The following is a 23104-nucleotide window of genomic DNA, read 5'->3' on the forward strand; positions in this document are numbered from 1 at the left end:
TTGATAAAATCAAGAGAGTGAAGATACTTTCTCACTGAAGTAACTTTGATGCATAAAGGAAAGAAACCTTTTTAATCACAATTCACAAATTGAAGCAATTGTCTGACATTTTAATATAGTTGTCAAATTTGCCCAACTTATAATTAAAATGCATTACTTTAGGTCAAAGACTGTTTTGGTGACTGTTGTACTGCAGTCAATTACACTCTTCACTGAAAGTACAATATTACTAGTAGTAAAGTACAATAAACTGATCAGCCACAACATTAAAACCACCTGCCTAATATTGTGTAGGTCCCCCTTGTGCCACCAAAACAGCGACAACCCGCATCTCAGAATAGCATTCTGAGATGCTATTCTTCTCACCACAATTGTACAGAACGGTTATCTGAGTTACTGTAGACTTTGTCAGTTCGAACCAGTCTGGCCATTCTGTTGACCTCTCTCCTCAGCAAAGCGTTTGCATCCACATAACTGCCACTCACTGGATGTTTTTTTGTTTTTGGCACCATTTGGAGTAAATTCTAGAGACTGTTGTGCGTGAAAATCCCAGGAGATCAGCAGTTACAGAAATACTCAAACAGCCCATCTAGAACCAGCAATCATGCCACGGTCCAAATCATTGAGATCACATTTTTTCCCCATTCTGATGGTTGATGTGAACATTAACTGGAGCCTCTGACCCGTATCTGCATAATTTTATCCACTGCACTGCTGCCAAACAATTGGTGGATCAGATAATCTCATGGATGATTGTAGGTGCCAGATGGGCTGATTTGAGTATTTCTGTAACTGTTGATCTCCTGGGATTTTCACACACAACAGTTTCTAGAATTACTCCGAATGGTGCCAAAAACAACCAGTGAGCGGCAGTTCTGTAGATGCAAATGCCTTGTTGATGAGAGAGGTCAACAGAGAATGGCCAGACTGGTTTGAACTTATAAAGTCTACGGTAACTCAGATAACTGCTCTGTACAACTGTGGTGAAAAGAATAGCATCTCAGAATGCTATTCTGAGATGCGGGTTGGCGCTGCTTTGGCAGCACGAGGGTGACCTACACAATATTAGGCAGGTAGTTTTAATGTTATGGCTGATCAGTGTATTTAACTATTATTATGGTGTACAATTACTCTGTTACTTTACACCCCCACATGATTATCCATTTTATTGCTGATGGTCATTTGGTCAGTTATCTGCCCAGACATTTGGAAATTAGACATAAATCTATTTATTAAGAGAGAGGAAAATAATCAGTGCATAAAAGCATCATCATCTTCAGTCAGAATCACTGCTGCTGCTACTGCTGCTCGAAGAGGAATGCTGCAAAAAAAAAAAAGATTTCAGTGACGATCCACTTCAACAACACTATAATTACGCAAAGGAGTTAAAGAAGTCTGGCCACATTGACAGTTAAAGTTTCATCACTCTAATTCAGGGGAGTTCAGCCTTTTTCAGGCCAAGGACCCCTTGGAGGTAGAGAGACAGAGCTTGGGCCCTGTTATAAACTGTAAAAAACGCACTGCATCTTCAGCTTGGCCAATAATATAAATATCTGTTTAATATGCAGAGTTGACTTATAAGGCTATGTCCACATTAATCCGGATCGAAGCGCTATCGTCCACACAGCCGTTTTCAAGCGTTTTCCAAAAGTTGCTTATCCACACTAAAACATCTAAAAACGCTTAAATCCCCTTACTGTGGATGCGAAAAATCTCAAAAGTTGTCAAAAGTGATGGTACTTCGGTACCAAGTCGATACTAAAATAAAAAAGATGTAACGATACCAGTGTTTCTGCAATACCGGTAGTACCGAGCACCGATTCAATCTGGCACCAGCAGACTGACACATGACTGCTTTAAAATGCTCACAGTCTTATTTTGAACGCGTGCTCTGTTACTCCTTTTACACTGAAATGGAAAATGTATCAAATTAAAATCGTGACATGTCCTAGTGTGATTTATTAAACCACTAACGGCTGCCATCTTAGTGGGGATGAGCTGTGTACTTTGAATGTATAAATCCGACCGCTCATACACTGGAAACTCCACAGCCTTTGAGAATCATTCATGACACGTTGTATCAGATGACAGAGCAGAGCACTGATCTACTGTGAATGAATGAATGAATGACCGTTACATTTATACAGCGCTTTTCTGACACTACACTCAAAGCGCTTTACACAGTGAACAGGGGACTCTCCTCAACCACCACCAGTGAGCAGCATCCACCTGGATGATGCGACGGCAGCCATAGTGCGCCAGTATGCTCACCACACACCAGCTATTGGTGGAGAGGAGAGAGTGGAGTGTTAGAGCCAATTAATGGATGGGGATTATTAGGAGGCCATGATTGAGAAGGGCCAATGGGGGAATTTGGCTAGGACACCGGGGTTACACACCTACTCTTTTCAAGAGGTTTCCTGGGATTTTTAATGACCACAGAGAGTCAGGACCTCGGTTTAACATCTCATCCAAAGGACGGTGCCTTTTTTTACTGTGAACCACGCAGCACATGTAAACTACATATTTATATAATTAAATCACAGCATTTGCACTTTAATCTCAACTCAACTTTATTTATAAAGCATTTAAAACTACAGAGTTGACCGAAGTGCTTCACAGTAATAACATTTCAAAATTACCACATACACAATAATCTAAAGTCCAAACACTCAAAAACTGTGTCCTACATTTAATTTTCAGACTCACAGGCCAGTGAAAAGAGATGAGATTTCAAACGTGACATAAAAGTCGTCAATGATCACACTGTGCCATGTCGCGAACTGTTTATCAGGAAAAGTGAAGCTTTCGGCAAAAGTCACTCATCACAATAAAAGCACGATTCAAAATAAAAGCTAGATGCCTGAAATTGAAGAAATTGTGACAAATATATAACAACTGTATAGTAAAATGTAATATTCACTGTAATAATAATAATCAAGCAATATATCACAAGCAAGACTGCTGTTGAATAAAAGTTTGAAAAAATAAATTCAATGACATGTTGAAACGTTCCATTTTCACTTGTTAAAAGTTTTAAGAATTCATTGATTAGACACCATTTTGATGATGAAATGTAATTAAACTTTAAAAACGTGGAGTTCTGGAAAATAATAATAATCATTAAACTATCATTATTAAAATAATTATTAAATTATAAGAAATAACAAAATTTGTGTGATCAGTAGCACATTATCATTGGTATTGAGACCCGTGAAATTTCACTTGTATCGGTACCGACTACTTAAATTTTGGTACCGTGACAACACTAGTCGCTGGACAGCAATTCCGAGCAAACTTTGCTTCGCCTATGAAGGAATGCATTGTGAAGGTTGTACAAAGTAACATTTATCTTTAACAATGCTCTCAAAGTGAATAACAGGCACAATAACGCCGCTATAATGTGGGCCGCCATCTTGATTGTTTTGGGTTGAATGGATCACATGACTGCGTCACATGACAACAAATACCTCATGGTTTTCAGATATCTCCGTCTTCCACATTCATACTACTACGTGAAGATGGCGTTTTCAAAAAAACTCAGTTTTTGCTGTCTAAAACGCTGTCCCAGTGTGGACGGAAGGCCAAAATGTGCGTTTTCAAACAAAAATGTATTAGTGTCGACGTGGCCTAAGTAATTCATTGCTAAGTTGATTCCCCTGAAAAGTGTAAACATAAACTCTGTGGTGTTATCAAAATATTGCTCTGTTTACGTGTCCTGACCAGCAATACTGACTCAACCAATGTTGTTAGCTTAGTGCGGGACTATCGGTTAGTTCACCCAAAAATGAAAATTCATCATTTACTCTCCCTCATGCCATTCCAGGTGTATATGACTTTCTTTCTTCATCAGAACACACTTGATGAAAAATAGAAAAATATCTTAGCTCAGTAGGTCTTTAAAATGGAAGTGGATGGTGATCCAACCTTTGAAGTTCCAAAAAGAACTGACAGTCAGCATAAATGTCATCCATAGGACTCCACTGGTTAATGTCTTCTAAAGTGAAATGGTCGCTTTTGCTGTGAAAAACATCAATATTTAAGTACTTTTTAAACTATAAATCATCGCTTCTTTTTGGAGCTTCAAAAGGTTGGATCACCATCCACTTGCACTTTAAGGACCTACTGAGCTAAGATATTTTTCTATTTTTCTTCAAATGTTTTCTGATGATGAAAGAAAGTCATACACACCTGGGATGGCATGGGGGTGAGTAAATGATGAGAGAATTTTCATTTTTGGGTGAACCATCCCTTTAATCAATGGAAGACGAGGGAGTGTTCAGCAAACCTGTCTGAAAACCAGACTGATCTCATTGTTAATTCTGTGACAGTCAAAAGTTGTTGTTTTTTTTAAGTTGCTGAAAAAAGTCTGTGCTTACCGAAATTTTAATCACTGGCCGCAGTGGCTAAAGCTGGAAGTGTTGTTGATTGTATTTGCACGTGTGAGCTCCAGTTTCCGGGTGAAATGTCCACAAAGTGGCACCAAAAGCAAGTTTTTTAGTTGTACATGATGCAATACAGTCAACAGTAAGGCATATTTTATTAACCATACGCCCTAACTCAAAGCCCAAACCTAAACCTAACAAGCAGTGGAATATGTTCTGCATGTTCATGTTGCTGAGAACAGTCAGTATTTTTGCAGTTCTGTTTGGTAACAATTTCACCTATTAAGTATTTGTCATGAGTTTTACTTTACTATCCAATTTAACAAGAGTTATAATTTCTACACAGTTGATGTCTCTCGAGTTCATCCACATGAACTAAATGTCTGCAACCCAACCTGGGCCCGACAGGACCTGAGAAACCACTGGTATCCGGGTTGGTTTCGGGTACGTTTTTCCAAGTATGACTTCGGGTTTGTAATTAATGAAAAAATAAACAGGCCTACCTAACTTGTTTCGCACACGCACTTTCACAGACATGTGCGAACAAACGATTTAGGGGCCGTTCACACCGAACTTGTTTTTGTACGCGTCTGCTCTCTTTTTCCATTGCTTTCCTATGTAAACATATGCTGGACTGTTGCACTGCATCTCGTTGTTTCTTCAGTGTCTTGTGCAGGACTGCCACATTTTTTAGACACCATGTCAAGTTATAAAAGATTACAAGTTTCAAAAACGCATGTCAAGACATGTTCTGTTCCATTCATTGCACTGCCTCTAGCTTGTTTTTAGCACAAGTGTCACAAAGATTGTGCTGAGGTCCCCTGTGCCTTCTTAAAATTGTGTATATTTATTGTTGCAAGTGTTGCCTATGATGCTTACATAAAATACAGCCTATTGCAACAATACTTGCTTGAAGAAGGGTCAGATAACAGTTTCAGGTACGGTTTGGTTTTCATTTTAAGGCCCATGCAGACCTCTAACCTGAACACTTAACCTGAGTAACTCAACATTCACCCTCTTACCTTGCCATGCTTCATGTGTTTGTGTTCCTTGTTAACTTTATGAGCTTTCTTGCCTTTCTTCATCTTCTTCATCTTCTTGTGTTTCTTATGACCAGGCACACTCATACCTGCTGGGTGTCCTCCAAACTCCGGGACAGGACAAGGGTACCCTACACCAGGAAATGGTGCATGTGGACCGGGGGCAGCTGGAGGAAAGGGATGTTGGTTTGGTGTCATGTAAGGGAGGGTCATGGGGTGATTCATGCCTGGTGGGTAGACAGGGTTCTGTTCGGGTGGGTGGGCTGGTATGGGCATGGCTGGATATGAAGGGTTTGGAGGTGGAGGAAATGCAGGATTGGGCGGCTGAACTGGAGGTCCTGCATATCACAGCAAAACAAATATGAGATGGACAATAACAGAAATTATTAAATGAATAAACATATAGAATAGATGGTAAGACTATACAATAAGGTTCTACATTAACATTAGTAAATGTATTAGATAACATGAACTAACGATGAACAATAATTTTTATAGATAGTCAGCTGGTCATCTTAATATGTGCGCCCACATGAGGCGACCTGCTCTATGTAAAAAAAAAAACAGCTTTTATTATGCTACTGATATGATATGAACTCTTCATCTCATGTGAGTACACATCATTTTAAACAGATCTGTCAAAAGTACAATTAATTTCTTTAGGAATAAGACTTCTTAAAGAGTTAAACATTACTAAGTGCACCATTAAGACATGCATAGAGTAATCATAACACAGCTCTCATCTATATTTATTTATTTTCTTGCAGAAAAATAAAATAATCTTCAATTTTCTTGGAAGATTGTCTGTGCTTCATATACTGCTGTTTTTCTATCATAGAGAGTGAAACAGATTAAATTGTTGACAAATAATTAATCTGAATGTCAGTTTTGAAATACTTTTGAATTACTTTGTGAGATTTGTTTTGTTATTTAATAAGATATAATAGTGTTTAATAATATAGACTTATACTTGCTATGATTCTGAACACTGCCTGTGATAAAAGATTTTGATAATGAAGATATTGCATGTTTCTGTTTTTACTGATAACATGGACTTGTGGAACAGGGGCATTTTTTATTATAACCAAGGTAAATGTGGAGCCATTAGACAAAAGTTAGAAGAAAATGTGAGTGGTGCTTCCAGTGCAAAAAATGTTTGCTATGATGCTAGGGTGTTGCGGGTGATTGCCAAGGCATTACTATGCAATAGAGTGCAACAGTCAGGTTCCTAATGTAAAAATCCCATTCATTTCTGATACTTAAAAGGGTCATGAAATGCTCTTTTTTATGTTAATAATGTTTTTTGGTTTGTTTGATTTTTTGCATTAAAACATTCATTATTTAGTAATATATGATAATTTTCCACCCTGTCTCTGGTCCTGTCTGAAACGTTCAGTTTTGGCATAGGCGCCTCCTTAAAACTTTAACGTAAATGCCCACTGTTCTGATTGGCTAATATCATGCAGCCCCTCAAATTCAGATATTTTTTAAACTCATTCTGAAGAGTATGAACAGGCTCCTCAATATTAAAAAACAATTTCAGGGGTTCCATTTTGCGCTGCATGCGTTGGTGCTACTAATGCCAACAACACAAATAAACGGTTTAGAAAGTTTGCGTCGATGCGCCCCATGTAGACAGCCTCAAGCAGTTGTGTCGCGTCACGTTGCGTCAATAGGCGCGCCTGGTATAAACAGGATGTCAGCATCATAAACTATCAAACAGTCATGACATTCGAAATATTCATGAATGGAACGGTTTACTTACTGTTTTGCATCGGGTCCAAGTATTTTTAACTGCCCCATCCGTCAATAACAGTTAATAATAATTAATAATAATTCCTTACATTTATATAGCGCTTTTCTAAGCACTCAAATCGCTTTACATAGTATAGGGGGAATCTCCTCAACCACCACCAGTGTGCAGCATCCACCTGGATGATGCGACGGCAGCCAAAGTGCACCAGTACGCTCACCACACACCAGCTATTGATGGAGAGGAGAGTAGAGTAGAGTGATGTAGCCAATTCAGGGATGGGGATTATTAGGAGGCTATGATAGATAAGGGCCAACGGGGGGAATTTGGCCAGGACACCAGGGTACAGCCCTACTCTTTACGAGAAGTGCCCTGGGATTTTTAATGACCACAGAGAGTCAGGAGCATGGTTTAACATCTCATCCGAAGGGCGGTGCCTTTTTACAGCATAGTGTCCCCATCACTATACTGGGGCATTAGGACCCACACGGACCACAGGGTGAGCACCCCCTTGCTGGCCTCCCTAATACCTTTTCAAGTAGCAACCTTAGTTTTCCCCAGGAGGTCTCCCATCCAGGTACTGGCCAGACTCAACCCTGTTTAGCTTTAGTGGGCAACCAGGAAAGAACTGCAAAGTTCCTTTGCAAAGCTTGAATCGTTTTATGACTGGTTCACAAGCAATACACATTGATATGAGCCGAAAAATATGCAATCCACACTGAAATATGCTGAAGACACACCAACATCCAGTTTCATCCTGCACTGAAATCGCATCACTGGAAATGCATCTAAACGGTCAAAAGACGTCCATCCAGTGCATGTTTACATACACCAACAATTAAAAATTGTGTAGATGGGTGAAAGAACGCTTCTATGATGCATTTGTGCTCAAAACAGCAAGAGGCAGCAGCTGAAAGACAGAGAATAGCTTCTCCTCTTCAGAGTTGGTTCAAGGGTGCAATGATTTTAAGTAGGCATCAATGTTTTGAGCTGTAGAGGCGGTCATGAAATATTGAGCCCCCAAATGACGTAGGGAAGTCGCAGGAGTAGAGAACGAAATGTTTTTGCAGCTTGGTTTCATTAAATGCTTTTATTGCATTGGGAATTAAGTTTTGAATTTTGAAATTTACAGTATGTTTTTATAGAAGACCTCTTATATGTCAAAATATCAAGGAAAATTTGATTCCTCATGGCATGACCCCTTTAATAAATTAAAAATAACTTGATTTTTGATGATAACTTATAAACAGACCTACTGTACCATGAGCTTCAAAGTTGTCTATCGATTGAATATGCCTCTGTTGAAGTCTCAGTCCACATTATTTTAACTTCATCGTTTCAAAATCATATTTAATTGGTAAAGAACTACATTATCTATGACTGAACAGATTAAAAAATTCAGAGTCTTGGCCACAGCGCACCAAAAAAGTTCTGCACTGACTGTCCACTCCCATGATGCACTGTAAACACAATCAAACCGATCTCCCTACACTCTCAAATGTATTTGTATTTGCAAATATCTATATAGTCTTTTTTCCTGTTTTAAATTTTTATAGATCACAATTCTTCATGGGATGCTTCATTCCATCACGAAAGATGGTATATACACAGTGTTGTATAGTACTTTGTCTTTTTGTTCTATTTTCAAACATTTATTGCTTCAAATCAAAGTCTGTAATGTTGTGATACACCTCTGAGCTAGTTGGTTTGCTTCATGGCTTAGACCTCTTTTATGAAGTACTTTATGAAATCTCTATGGAAGAAATAAATGTGAGAAAAGGCTACTTCTGGAACCAAGGCAGCAGAAAAAGTGGACGGGTACTGTTGCGCTCTATTGCTGAGGTGCTTGGAGTGGCTTGAAGCGCATTGTTATGCAGTTGCTACAGTTCTTTGACAGACCAACTCAAGAGTTCACCTACAAGTCTTTATGATATTCTGGTCTCTAGATATGACTCGAGTCCCTCCTTCAATGTATGTCTATGGAACCGTTTCAACTGTTTTATCGTTCACCAGGTTGAAATCATGTGTTTGATCGTTATGAAACTTTCTGATGCCGAGGACCCCCAAATATGATGGTCCCCTTGGTAGGGACCCTTTCCTAAAATATAAATGCAATTGGTGGAGGCAATCTTGCCTAGGGCACCAACAGAGTCTGGGTCGGCCCTACCATCTCATTCAATCACATAAACATTCAAACGTGGAATACAATGTGGTCAGAGTCAGTATTATTTTTATAATATGCTTCATTCATTTCGGTGCAACACAAGCGTAAATGTTGGTGCAAAAATCAATACACATGTAATAAATGATTTCAGTGAAAACTGAAAACAATGGTCACCTTGATTCGGCCACATGTCTGTCTTGTCCAATTGATCTGCAACGAAAGCAAAAACATACACAAGCAAGATTTTAAATAGCTGAACTTTCACTACTTAATTTATGGATGTAAGGAGATCAATAATTTGCATCCAATTGAAACTAATTTTACACCCATTTACTTGCATTATAAGGACCTGACAGAGCTCTATCTTCTTCTAAAAATCTTGGGATGGCATCAGGATGAATAAAAAGAGAATTACATTTTAGGGTGAACTATTCCTTTAAGCTAACAACACACAAACAATTATAATCTTTCATGTCTTTATTGAACACATCCCATTAAACATTTACAGTGCTGTGGAAAAGTAAGTGAACCCTTGGATTTAAAAACTGGTTGATCCTCCTTTGGCAGCAATAACCTCAACCAAGTGTTTCCGGTAGCTGTGGATAAGACTTGCACAACGTTCAGAAGGAATTTTAGACCATTTTTCCTCACAGAACTGCTTCAGCTCAGCTATATTCTTAGGATGTCTGGTAAGAACTGCTCTCTTGAGGTCATTCCACACAAAATCTCTATTGGGTTAAGGTCTGGGCTCTGACTGGGTCACTCCAAAAGGTGGACTTTCTTTTTCTGAAGCCATTCATTAGTGGATCTACTTTGATATTTAAGGTCATTGTCCTGCTGCATCACCCAACTTCTACTGAGCTTCAGCTGGCGCACAGCCAACCAAATATTATCCTGTAGGATATCTTGATAAACTTTGGAATTAATTTTTCCCTCGAAGATGGAAAGTGGTCCAGGCCCAGAAGCAGCCCCAAACCATGATGCTCCCTCCACCGTACTTCAACTTTGGGATAATGTTTTCATGTTGGTATGTAGTGCCCTTTTTAACACCATAAGTAGTGCTGCGTGTTCTTGCCAAACAAGACATCAGTCTACAAAACATTTTCCCAGTAGTGTTGTGGTGTCAAGTTGGTCTTCGGTGAAATTCAGGGGTGCAGCAATGTTTTTGTTGGAAAGCTGTGGCCTCCTTCGTGGTATGCTGCCATGGACACCATGGCTGTTTAATGTTTTCCATTTAGTAGACTCATGGACACAGATGTTAACCAATTCCAATGATTCCTTCAAGTCTTTAGCTGTCACTCTAGGCTTCTTTTTTGACTCACTGAGCATTCTGCGGTGTGCCCTTTGAGTATAGCCACAGTACTTTATCGACTCCATTTATAGATGATTTGCCTATAAGTGGACAGATGAACATCTAAGCTCTTCGAGATAACTTTGTTACCCTTTCCATCTTCATGCAAAGCAACAATTCTTGATTGTAGGTCTTTTGAGATCTTTTTTGTGAGGCATGATCGATGCTTCTTGTGAATAGCAAACTCAAAATGTTAGTGTTTTTATAAGTCAAAGTATTTCTAACCCACACCTCCATCTCCTGACTCTAATTAGCTTTTGTCTTTAGCCAAGGGGTTCACTTACTTTTTCAACAGCACTGTGAATGTTTAATAGGATGTGTTCAATAAAGACATGAAAGATTATAATTGTTTGTGTATTGTTAGCTTAAGCACATTGTGCTTTGTCTATACATGTGAAAACCAGCTAATTCCAAAAGTTTCACATACTTTTTCTTGCCACTGTACATTAGAGGTCGACCGATATATTGGATTTACTGATTAATCAGGGCCGAAAGTTGTGTTTTTTAACTATCGTCAATCAGAAAATATCAACTCTTGATTTTTTGTTTGTTTAATTCCTCCGTGGCAGGTGCTGGAGTGTTCAATGTTCATTACAGTATAATGGCGCCCTCTAGAGGTTAAATTAAAACAATCACTGACCCTGCATGTAGTTTGTTGTGCCATGTGACTAGACTATGCAGAGTGATGGATGCTTCAGAAGCTGATTTAAAGCATTGACAGAGAAAAGCCCAAATGACTCAGTGTTCACACCCCTTTCATAATTTATACAAATATAAGAGACAAAAAACATTTTTATTTTTTATTTAGTACTACCCTTCAGAATCTACATAAGCAGATATTTACATAAAGCATAGTATGCATATAGTAGTGTGTTGCCTTCTTGAGCATCAATGAATGTTTGCACCTTGTGTAATAGTTGTGTACCTCAATTGTCCTAAGTGTCAAAAGCTAGATCTCATATATATATATATATATACATATATATATATATATATATATATATATATATATACATATACAGGTGCATCTCAATAAATTAGAATGTCGTGGAAAAGTTCATTTATTTCAGTAATTCAACTCAAATTGTGAAACTCGTGTATTAAATAAATACAATGCACACAAACTGAAGTAGTTTAAGTCTTTGGTTCTTTTAATTGTGATGATTTTGGCTCACATTTAACAAAAACCCACCAATTCACTATCTCAAAAAATTAGAATATGGTGACATGCCAATCAGCTAATCAACTCAAAACACCTGCAAAGATTTCCTGAGCCTTCAAAATGGTCTCTCAGTTTGGTTCACTAGGCTACACAGTCATGGGGAAGACTGCTGATCTGACAGTTGTCCAGAAGACAATCACTGACACCCTTCACAAGGAGGGTAAGCCACAAACATTCATTGCCAAAGAAGCTGGCTGTTCACAGAGTGCTGTATCCAAGCATGTTGACAGAAAGTTGAGTGGAAGGAAAAAGTGTGGAAGAAAAAGATGCACAACCAACCGAGAGAACCGCAGCCTTATGAGGATTGTCAAGCAAAATCGATTCAAGAATTTGGGTGAACTTCACAAGGAATGGACTGAGGCTGGGGTCAAGGCATCAAGAGCCACCACACACAGACATGTCAAGGAATTTGGCTACAGTTGTCGTATTCCTCTTGTCAAGCCACTCCTGAACCACAGACAATGTCAGAGGCGTCTTACCTGGGCTAAGGAGAAGAAGAACTGGACTGTTGCCCAGTGGTCCAAAGTCCTCTTTTCAGATGAGAGCAAGTTTTGTATTTCATTTGGAAACCAAGGTCCTAGAGTCTGGAGGAAGGGTGGAGAAGCTCATAGCCCAAGTTGCTTGAAGTCCAGTGTTAAGTTTCCACAGTCTGTGATGATTTGGGGTGCAATGTCATCTGCTGGTGTTGGTCCATTGTGTTTTTTGAAAACCAAAGTCACTGCACCCGTTTACCAAGAAATTTTGGAGCACTTCATGCTTCCTTCTGCTGACCAGCTTTTTAAAGATGCTGATTTCATTTTCTAGCAGGATTTGGCACCTGCCCACACTGCCAAAAGCACCAAAAGTTGGTTAAATGACCATGGTGTTGGTGTGCTTGACTGGCCAGCAAACTCACCAGACCTGAACCCCATAGAGAATCTATGGGGTATTGTCAAGAGGAAAATGAGAAACAAGAGACCAAAAAATGCAGATGAGCTGAAGGCCACTGTCAAAGAAACCTGGGCTTCCATACCACCTTGCAGTGCCACAAACTGATCACCTCCATGCCACACTGAATTGAGGCAGTAATTAAAGCAAAAGGAGCCCCTACCAAGTATTGAGTACATACACAGTAAATGAACATACTTTCCAGAAGGCCAACAATTCACTAAAAATATTTTTTTTTATTGGTCTTCTGATGTATTCTAATTTTTTGAGATAGTGAATTGGTGGGTTTTTGTTAAATGTGAGCCAAAATCATCACAATTAAAAGAACCAAAGACTTAAACTACTTCAGTCTGTGTGCATTGAATTTATTTAATACACGAGTTTCACAATTTGAGTTGAATTACTGAAATAAATGAACTTTTCCACGACATTCTAATTTATTGAGATGCACCTGTATATATATATATATATATATATATATATATATATATATAGCTCTGGAAAAAATATTGAGACCACTGCAAAATTATCAGTTTCTCTGGATTTACTATTTATAGGTATGTGAGTAAAATGAACATTTTTGTTTTATTCTATAAAGTACTGACAACATTTCTCCTAAATAAAAATATTGTCATATTGTCGAGCAGCTCAGCTTTGTTTGATGGCTTGTGGCCATACATCTTGATCACATTCCAGAGGTTTTCAATGGGGTTCAGGTCTGGAGATTGATCCAGTGATCCACACCTTGATTGACCTGGCTGAGAGGCATGGAGCATTGTCCTTCTGGAAAAACCAATCCTCAGAGTTGGGGAACATTGTTAGAGCAGAAGGAAGCAAATTTTCTTCCAGGATAACCTTGCACATGGCTTGATTCATGCGTCCTTCACAAAGACAAATCTGCCTGATTCCAGCCTTGCTGAAGCATCCCTAGATCATCACAGATGATGATCAAGAGTGGATGGCCACAAGCCATCAAACAAAGCCGAGCTACTTGAATTTTTGCACCAGGAGTGGCATAAAGTCACCCAAAAGCAATGTGAAAGACTGGTAAAGAGCATGCCAAGACGCATGAAAGCTGTGATTGAAAATCAGGATTATTCCACCAAATACTGATTTCTAAACTCTTCCTAAGTTAAAACATTATTTAAGGTCTGATAACACTTAATCTTTTATGTTATTTTGACCAGTTGTCATTTTCTGCAAATAAATGCTCTAAATGACAATATTTTTATTTGGAATTTTGGAAAATTGTTGTCAGTTCTTTATAGAATAAAATTTTATTGCACATACCTATAAATAGTAAATCCAGAGAAATTGATAATTTTGCAGTGGTCTCTTAATTTTTTCCAGAGCTGTGTGTGTGTGTGTGTGTGTATATGTATATATATATACACACACACACACATACACACACACACACACACACAGGCAGCCAAAAGTTTGGAATAATGTAAAGATTTTGCTCTTATGGAAAGAAATTGTTTTTTGTCTTTTATTCACCAAAGTGACATTCAACTGATCACAATGTATAGTCAGGACATTAATAATGTGAAAAATTACTATTACACTTTGAGAAAAAAAAAAAAAAACTACTTCAAAGAGTTCTCATCAAAAAATCCTCCATGTGCAGCAATGACAGCTTTGCAGATCCTTGGCATTCTAGCTTTCAGTTTGTCCAGATACTCGGGTGACATTTCACCCCATACTTCCTGCAGCACTTGCCATAGATGTGGCTGTCTTGTCGGGCACTTCTCACGCACCTTACAGTCTAGCTGATCCCACAAAAGCTCAAAAGATTTTCTGTTTCAAAAGTGGCTTTTTCTTTGCAATTCTTCCCATAAGGCCTGCACCCCCCGAGTCTTCTCTTTACTGTTGTACATGAAACTGGTGTTGAGCGGGTAGAATTCAATGAAGCTGTCAGATGAGGACATGTGAGGCACCTATTTCTCAAACTAGAGACTCTGATGTACTTATCCTCTTGTTTAATTGTGGAAGGCCAGATGTACATCTCTTTCTGTCCTGGTTAGAGCCAGTTGTCCTTTGTCTTTGAAGACTGTAGTGTACACCTTTGTATGAAATCTTCAGTTTTTTGGCAATTTCAAGCATTGTATAGCCGTCATTCCTCAAAACAATGAATGACTGACGCGTTTCTAGAGAAAGCTGTTTCTTTTTTGCCATTTTTGACCTAATATTGAGTCTACTACATACTGTGGCAACTCAAAAACAAACACAAAGACAATATTTAGCTTCATTTAACTAACCAAATAGCTTTCAGCAGTGTTTGATATAATGGCAAGTGATTTTCTAGTAACAAATTAGCAATTAGCATGATTACTCAAGGATAAGGTGTTGGAGTGATGGCTGCTGGAAATGGGGCCTGACTAGATTTGATCAAAAATGACTTTTTTCAAATAGTGATGGTGCTGTTTTTTTACATCAGTAATGTCCTGACTATATATTGTGATCAGTTCAATGCCACTTTGGTGAATTAAAGTACCAATTTCCTTCTGAAACAGCAAAGTCTGTACATTATTGGCCGCCAGTGTATATAAGTGGTGCAGGATCTTGAATTATAAAGCCCTAAATACACATGGGACTCTTAATTTGAAATGTCTGTGCTCCCAGTTGTGAACTCACTGGCGGCTGATTCACTGAGAAAGTGACTCTGATTCAAACTGCTAACCTGAGCTCCAGAGTTCAAATCCTCAGTTCTTTATGGGTGATTGTTGAAAAAGACCCGGTTCAAAAGTCATTTGTTCACGACTCTCTCTCGCTGGTTTTGTTGTCGTGTGCAGTGCAGCAAGCTCATAATCACAACAAAACGGGTGAAAAGAGGCGCGCGACACACTGGTGCACGCTCTAAAACTGTATTCAATAACTCACAAGATGATATCTGACGAAACCTAATATGAACGCACACAACCTGACTGTCACCAATGGCGACAAGATTTTTAATTATTGTTGCAATCAATTATTTTTGGTCGCATTTGCAAACATTTTAGTCACAGTCTGGAGCCCTGCAAGGAATATATACATTACACTTTATCATTACATATATTAATGGGGGGGGGGAAATCTATCATTTAAGACAACTAAAGGTGGTTTGATAATTAATTTGTGTATAACCAATTGCTGCACTGGATAACTGTATTGCCGGTGGGGTGGAGAGGACGCTAACAACATTAGCTGTTCAAGTGGTTAGAACAGTGTTACAAAGTCAAGCTTGGAAGCTGCCTACCTTTCCTCTTAATTCGTCATTTTGAATCAAATAAAGTAACTTATGAGATGGGTTATGGGTTGAGGGGCGAGGGGCATCCAATTTGTTCCAGTCAGGTTATAAACATGAGTGCTCCGAAGAGGTTTTTTGCTAAGTAGATTAATATGAGAAAATTCTTCGAGTTTTTGCCTTTGATCGGCCGGCCGTTCGCTTTCTTCAGAAGATCAAGCATGAGTACAGTTCATTGCGTGAATGAACGTGCACAGGAACAGTTTAATATTTTTTTTTTTCATCATAATCATAAAGTTTCCCAAACTTTTCTTCATTCTGACAAAATAAACTTCTGTGCAAGCTTCCTATGTTATGACGTAGTTATGTGCAAAAGAAACATAAGAGCATGGTCAAGTATATAAATCTGAAATATAAATTTGATTTTCATGACAGGGCACACTGTTATATATAATGTGCTCATGTGAGGGCACATGAATGTATTACACACACACACACACACACACTATGCCATTCTAAAATTTCAGTTAAAAAGACAAGACATGAGTTGATGTTATATTTTGTGCATTATTCATAGATTTAATATGACAATTAAATAAAATAATAAATATTCTCTGTAGTGATGAAGTAGTAGCTATTTGGCTGAACAACAAACACATTTGACCTGTAATATTTTTGTTAATATTTTTATTAATTTCAGATGACAAAGGCTTTAATGAAGGTACCAGTGAGGGACAAATTTATTGAAGAATTGCCATGGAAAGCGATACTTACTTAAGTTCAGCACTATTTTACATTAAGTGAACACTTTCATTCATATTATAGATTTTAAAAATTATCAGCTAATTAATCGGCTATCGGCCTGTTTTCCCACCTTAGTTATCAGTACTGGCAAAACCCACCATCAGTCGATCTCTAATTCACACAGACGTGTAGAACATTTCCTAAAACTACTACTTTAAGACCAGCTGCAGGGACTTTGACAGAAGTGTTTAGGTCGAATGGCTTCTTTACAGCATCCAAGCTATGAGTGATGTGTCTTTTCCATGATCACTTAACCAGTCATTAAAAAAAAAAAAAAATTCCTTTATTTGAACTTTATTCTGTTTTGAATACTATTATGATGCTAGTGATACTTTGTAATACAGCACTTTTCATACCACTGTCTCCTAAGATGATTCGCTTATGTTTTCCTCTTTTGTAAGTCGCTTTGGATAAAAGCATCTGCCAAATGAATAAATGTAAACGTAAATGATTAGAATTAAATGTTTCTTTTGTTGTTTTTGATCAACAACTGACTGTAAAGTACACAAAAGATATTAAAAGAGCCATTTTTCAATGACAATTGGACTGCATGGATTTGGTCTTTGGACACACATTACACGGAAAAGTCAAAACTTTTACTCTCGGGGCCTGGGTAGCTCAGTGGTAAAATACGCTGGCTACCACCCCTGGAGTTCGCTAGTTCGAATCCCAGGGTGTGCTGAGTGACTCCAGCCAGGTCTCCTAACCAACCAAATTGGCCCGGTTGCTAGGGAGGGTAGAGTCACATGGGGTAACCTCCTCGTGGTCGCTATAATGTGGTTCATTCTCGGTGGGGCGCGTGGTGAGTTGAGCGTGGTTGCCGCGGTAGATGGCATGAAGCCTCCACATGCGCTATGTCTCCGTGGCAACACGCTCAACAAGCCACGTGATAAGATGTGCAGGTTGACGATCTCAGATGCAGAAGGCAACTGGGATTCGTCCTCTGCCACCCGGACTGAGGCATATCACTACGCGACCACGAGGACTTAAAAAAGCACATTGGGAATTGGCCATTCCAAATTGGGAGAGAGAGAAAAAAAAAACTTTTACTCTCAACATGCAGTAAAAAAAAACTCTGTGCTGAACTTCTTCGCCACTATCAACACAGTTCAAACCGATAGTGTCATAAAAGCAAATGTAATATGAAAAACACAACAGCTGAATAATCCACGTCATTCTGTGGTTCTTCTATGACACTGACATTCTCACATTTTGCTAAATAAAATTGTTGTTCATTACATGTATCGCTGCAGTTCTGAAGTGAATCGTCCACTGAGGGTGCGCTAAAAGTACGTTAAATGTTTTCCCAAAAAGATTAGGTTAAGGTTAATGCTATATGGAGTTTAAAATAAACAAAACCTACCTCCCTAACCTTTAACATAAACCTACCTAATAGTGTCATAAAAAACAAATGTGAAATGACAGAGCATTAAACTTAAAAACCTTAAGTTTTTCTAATTTTAAATAATAATAATAAATAATAATAATAAACGTCCCTACCCTAAATCCTACACCTAAACCGAACGGATAATGTCATAAATGCAAATGTGTGGTGAACAAAACTACCCTACCCTAAACGTAAACCAAACCAAGTGTAATAAAAGCAAATGTGAGATGAAAAGCACAACTGTAGCAACCACGTCATTTTGTGGCACTTTTATGACACTTTTGGCTCATGTGTTGACTACCCCAGTCTTCTTTGTCAAAGTCCAATACTCTGTCAGTTGAACTTAGGCATGTGACGGTATATCACAGTAATTAACATGCACACCATAAATAATTCTAGATAACCTTTTAGCTAAATTGTTTCGATTTTTCTGATCACAAATGGTTTTTACCCCACCAACGAATCAAGATTCAGAACACTGCGTGTATGCGGCACAAACGAACATGCGCACTCTGATGTAAACGAAAGCAACGTGGACAAAAGCATGGTGGAAGGAGGAACGCTTTATTCGCCTTCTAATAGTTGGAAGTATTCTGGGTTCCATAAAAATGCAGAAGGATTGTTGGTTGAAGATGGCTTCCCTTTGTTTAAAAAATGTGGCAGAAAAGTTACAGCAAAATTTTTGTTGTAGTAACAACTAAAATACATTTGTAATCAGCTAATTCTAAGTCCTGTAATTAATAATGGCAATGTGGCATAATGATGATTTAAATATTAAGTTCAAGTTGAAATACCACGCAATCGTATGTTGCCATACAGTGCGAGTGAAGTTGTTAGCGCCTAGCTATATATTAGCAACCAGCTTGTTATCCAGAGAAAAAAAAACATGCATACTATTGTTGCCGCCTAGTAGCTGGTCCGATAAAATTGGTCAAGCCTAACTTTAACATTAGCCTAAAAATGAGAAGTTGTAGGTCTGTTTCAGTAATGATTAGCGACCCCGTGGCATAGTGACCATTTAAATACTAAGACATCAACTTAAAGGTGCAGTATGTAAGATTCAGAATCCCTTGTTATTACTGACACCTGTGGCTGTTAAGTGAACTGCAGCCAGCTACCTGTTGCTTGTGCTCATGCACACACTCCAAAGGGACACGAGCGAGCATCGACCAAAACAATGACGTAACGTACAAAGAGGCTGAACGTGATTCACTGACATCATGCTGACAGATGAGGTAGCATAATTAAAATCACACAGTTATGATTGTTTTACTACAAACTTTGAGACTGTATATTATATTTGACTCTCCAGTGATGGAACAGGGCTAAAACAAAGTGTGGATATAGGTCTGGCTATGCGAGACTGTAGTTTGAAGTAATCACTTTTCTTTGCATGATACATTGACTGCATTTATACGATTGCTTATGACGGCATTAGCTAGCTAGCCAGCTTTATCAATAGCTGTTAGCTAAATTTGGTGGATGATGACAGTAGCTATTTAAAAAATAGACTGTAAATTATATGCTGACAATTCAGTATTGATGTGATTCCATCACAACTGTCATTTTGATATATCGATGCACTATTGTTTTATAATAATAGAATGTATATAATTTCTGTATAACCAAGTTTTGTTACACTAATGAATGGGTCTTTTGCATTATCTTGAACATTGTCTAGCATTCATTTCATGTGTTATTGTAGTTTACCTTGCTGAATAATTACAGATTAACATTATGTCAGTTACTGTGAATCAGCATACCTGACTTTTAGTATAAAGAAAAGATCGCTGAAATTATTTGAATGTTACGAAGCAAGGTAGCTTGCAATTCGTCAGCAGACAAGATCAAGTTAGCTAAAATGACACAGATCAATCCTTATGGCACTATATTTCACATGCTTTGCAGTTATGTAAGCTTACCTGTCCAATAAGAAGAATGCCAATTCAGGTTCAGTTTTGATCCCCAAAACCGAACGAAGGTCCCTCCAGGAATCAAATGCCCTGCCGATGTTCACTCTAGTTTTCGCTCAACCATGATCACGTTCCCGCTTAGCCAGACGGGATTCAGTAGATACATTTTTTAAAAAATGTTTTTGGCTCACTCGGAGTTTGTGTAGGAGTCGGTGATGTGCTGGGAGCTGGACGTTTGCTGGATTCCATCTCTAAGATAACGTTACCTAGTGTTGTAGACAGTTGTCGCTGTTAAATAGCGGAAGAGACGCACTGAGGCAAGGCTCTCGGGAGCTCGCATAAACGTCATCCTTTGGATTTTCCCGGCAAAAGCAACCTGCTCCCTTCACATGAAAATCAGTCTACAGGCTTTAATCGGCAACCTAGGAAGTCCAGGAAGGGCTCATTTTTTAAGTTGCGTTACAAGCCGTTCTCACATTGGCAAAAAAAAATAATAATTGTTACATATTGCACCTTTAAAGTTATATTTGGCTTTGTGTCTATAGTTCTAGTTGATGGTAGTTTTTTAAATGTTAAGGGTTATTTTCCAATTTCTTTGACTGTTGTCAAAATGTCAATTAAATGTCTGTTCATTTAAAAGGCTAGCTTGGTATTGAAAAAGTAATTAACCTTGTTATTAAGAGAACAGCAATACCATTTGTTACAGTAATGTGATTCTATGAGGCCAGGTTGGCATATCAACATGAGGATTTACACATTCTAAAGGACTAAAATCATGTACAGAAAAGGCAATATATATATATATATATATATATATATATATATATATATATATATATATATATATATAAAAATTTTGCAGTGCGCCACTGATCAAGCCCTCTTATTAGGGGCCCTGACAGAGTGGGTTTCCACCTGAACATTAAATCACATGGTTCAAATTATATTGTAGGATACACAAGCACAAAGTAAAAAGGCTTGCACATATAAAATTATATTAAACTTTTTAATCTAAATTCATCTAAAAGCGTTTACATTTTAAATGAATATCTAAAGATAGTTTAAGCCTCTGCACTTAGTCCTCCATATCATCTGGAGCTATCTGAGCGCAGCACAGGAAGACGCCCTGGATAAACAACAGCTTTTTGTTATACATGTCATTACTAAACAACAGTACTATCCATACTGGCCTATTGTATAATGTATGTTTCTTGCACACAGTATTGTATACTTGCACATTCACACGCGATTTTATTTATGTCAAAAACATAAAGGACTGTAAACAGCTTCATTGTAAACATTGAACATTAAATATTTCAAATAACAACATCAATAACGCCAATAATAACAATTATGTAAAGACGCCATACCTGCTTGCTGGGGAAACTAAGGCACTGACGCTCGTTTCCGCATTCAGCGAGCACACCTATCACCGTGGTGACGTCATCGTGTCGCGCGGACTCTGAACGGCCCCACCCTCGATGTCTCATGCTGCATTAAACTTATCAGTTAATACTAAGAAAATCACATTTCTATTGCATTAAGACCTTGTTTTACTTTCTAATTGGGCATATGTTATTTTTTTTTATGTTGTTATTATTATTATGTTTTGAAATGTGATCCAATTGTATTTTTGTTTGTACATCGTTTAATTCAGTGTTTGTATTGTTCTTTATACAAAGTACAACAAAAATTGTTTTAATGTTAACACATTATTTAAAGTATATTTTATATGTAAAAAAAACAAACAAAACAAAAAAACTAAGACAAAATAAGTTTCCTTCCATCTCACACCGATAAGGAGAAATATGTATCAAACATTTCATTGTGATATGTGGGAGAGTTTAGGTACAGTTGATATTTTGTTTTGTATGAGAAGTGTGTAACTTGTAGCCATGTGATTAAACCATGATCTTGAGTGGTTCTCGATCAGATATGCTGGCTAAATATTAACACTTTATATAGTATGGAATATGGCAACAGGGCTGTAGCTAGTGGGGTGAAAGGTTGTAACGATTCTAGGGGCCCAAAGGTCCAGGGGGCCCCACAACAAATTCTAAACTGTATGTTTTAATAGGAAAGGGGCCTAGAGCAATATACAGTCAGGGGGCCCAGATTATCTTGCTACGGCCCTGTATGGCATACTGTCTAATTTTACCTAACAAATTGCACTGTTGGCAGTTTTTAAAAGTAACAAATAGGGCCTAACATTGTGTATTTGTGCAACATGGCATCTGATTTTCCCTCCAGGACTTTTTCCTGGAGTCACTCTTACAGGAGAGACATATGTTGAGGTGCTCCTCAAATTGTGCTATTAAACACATTTCGGTACATTTCTCATTCAATAGTATTTTATAAAATGTTTTGCTTCATCTTTGATAAGTTAGGCCCAGCGTGTCCACGAGAGAAACAGTGAATTCTGCAGCTCAGTTTTAGTATCTTACTGCACTGAGGCACATCAGGTATTTAGACGACCTGCTTCTTCTTTATTGAAATGTTGGACATAATATGAATACACAAATAGTTAAATATAAATATCAAAACACGGATCTAAAGTATCCATACAATATCAAGAGAAAAAGTATCGCAATATATCGATATTTGATTGTTTCTACAGTTCGACGCAGTCCTAAACGATAGTGTCATAAAAGTAAATGTGACATGAAAAATGCAACAGCTGACAGTGAGCTGTCTGTCTTCACTGGTCTCAGAACAGTTCGAAATGCACCTTATTTTCATCCTAACTCCATATAAAGCCTCTGAATGCAACATTTTTCAGCTTTTGGATGAACCAGTTGATTGTCAATGTGAAAATGCACAGTAAACATAGGATTTCTAAGGAAAAAAATTGCAAATGTACAAATTAGTGTACATTGTGTTTAGCAGCGTGGCATTTCGCTATAAATCACTCAAATTTTAAAAATGGCACATC

At 38.0% G+C, this 23104-nt stretch overlaps 1 protein-coding gene across 1 annotated transcript; it reads right to left on the reverse strand.

The window, feature by feature from the left end:
• Positions 1-1044: 1044 nt before the first annotated feature.
• On the reverse strand, positions 1045-21633 carry prr13 (proline rich 13). The gene is made up of 4 exons (XM_051673484.1): positions 21543-21633; positions 9517-9552; positions 5408-5763; positions 1045-1321 (listed from the first exon to the last, which is right to left on the reverse strand). Exons 2-4 carry the CDS (start codon positions 9530-9532, stop codon positions 1277-1279), a joined length of 417 nt encoding a protein of 138 aa, XP_051529444.1. The 5' UTR covers positions 9533-9552; positions 21543-21633; the 3' UTR covers positions 1045-1276.
• Between the last annotated feature and the right edge of the window lie 1471 nt (positions 21634-23104).

This window comes from Myxocyprinus asiaticus, chromosome 35 (genome assembly GCF_019703515.2).
Source record: "Myxocyprinus asiaticus isolate MX2 ecotype Aquarium Trade chromosome 35, UBuf_Myxa_2, whole genome shotgun sequence".
NCBI lineage: Eukaryota > Metazoa > Chordata > Actinopteri > Cypriniformes > Catostomidae > Myxocyprinus > Myxocyprinus asiaticus.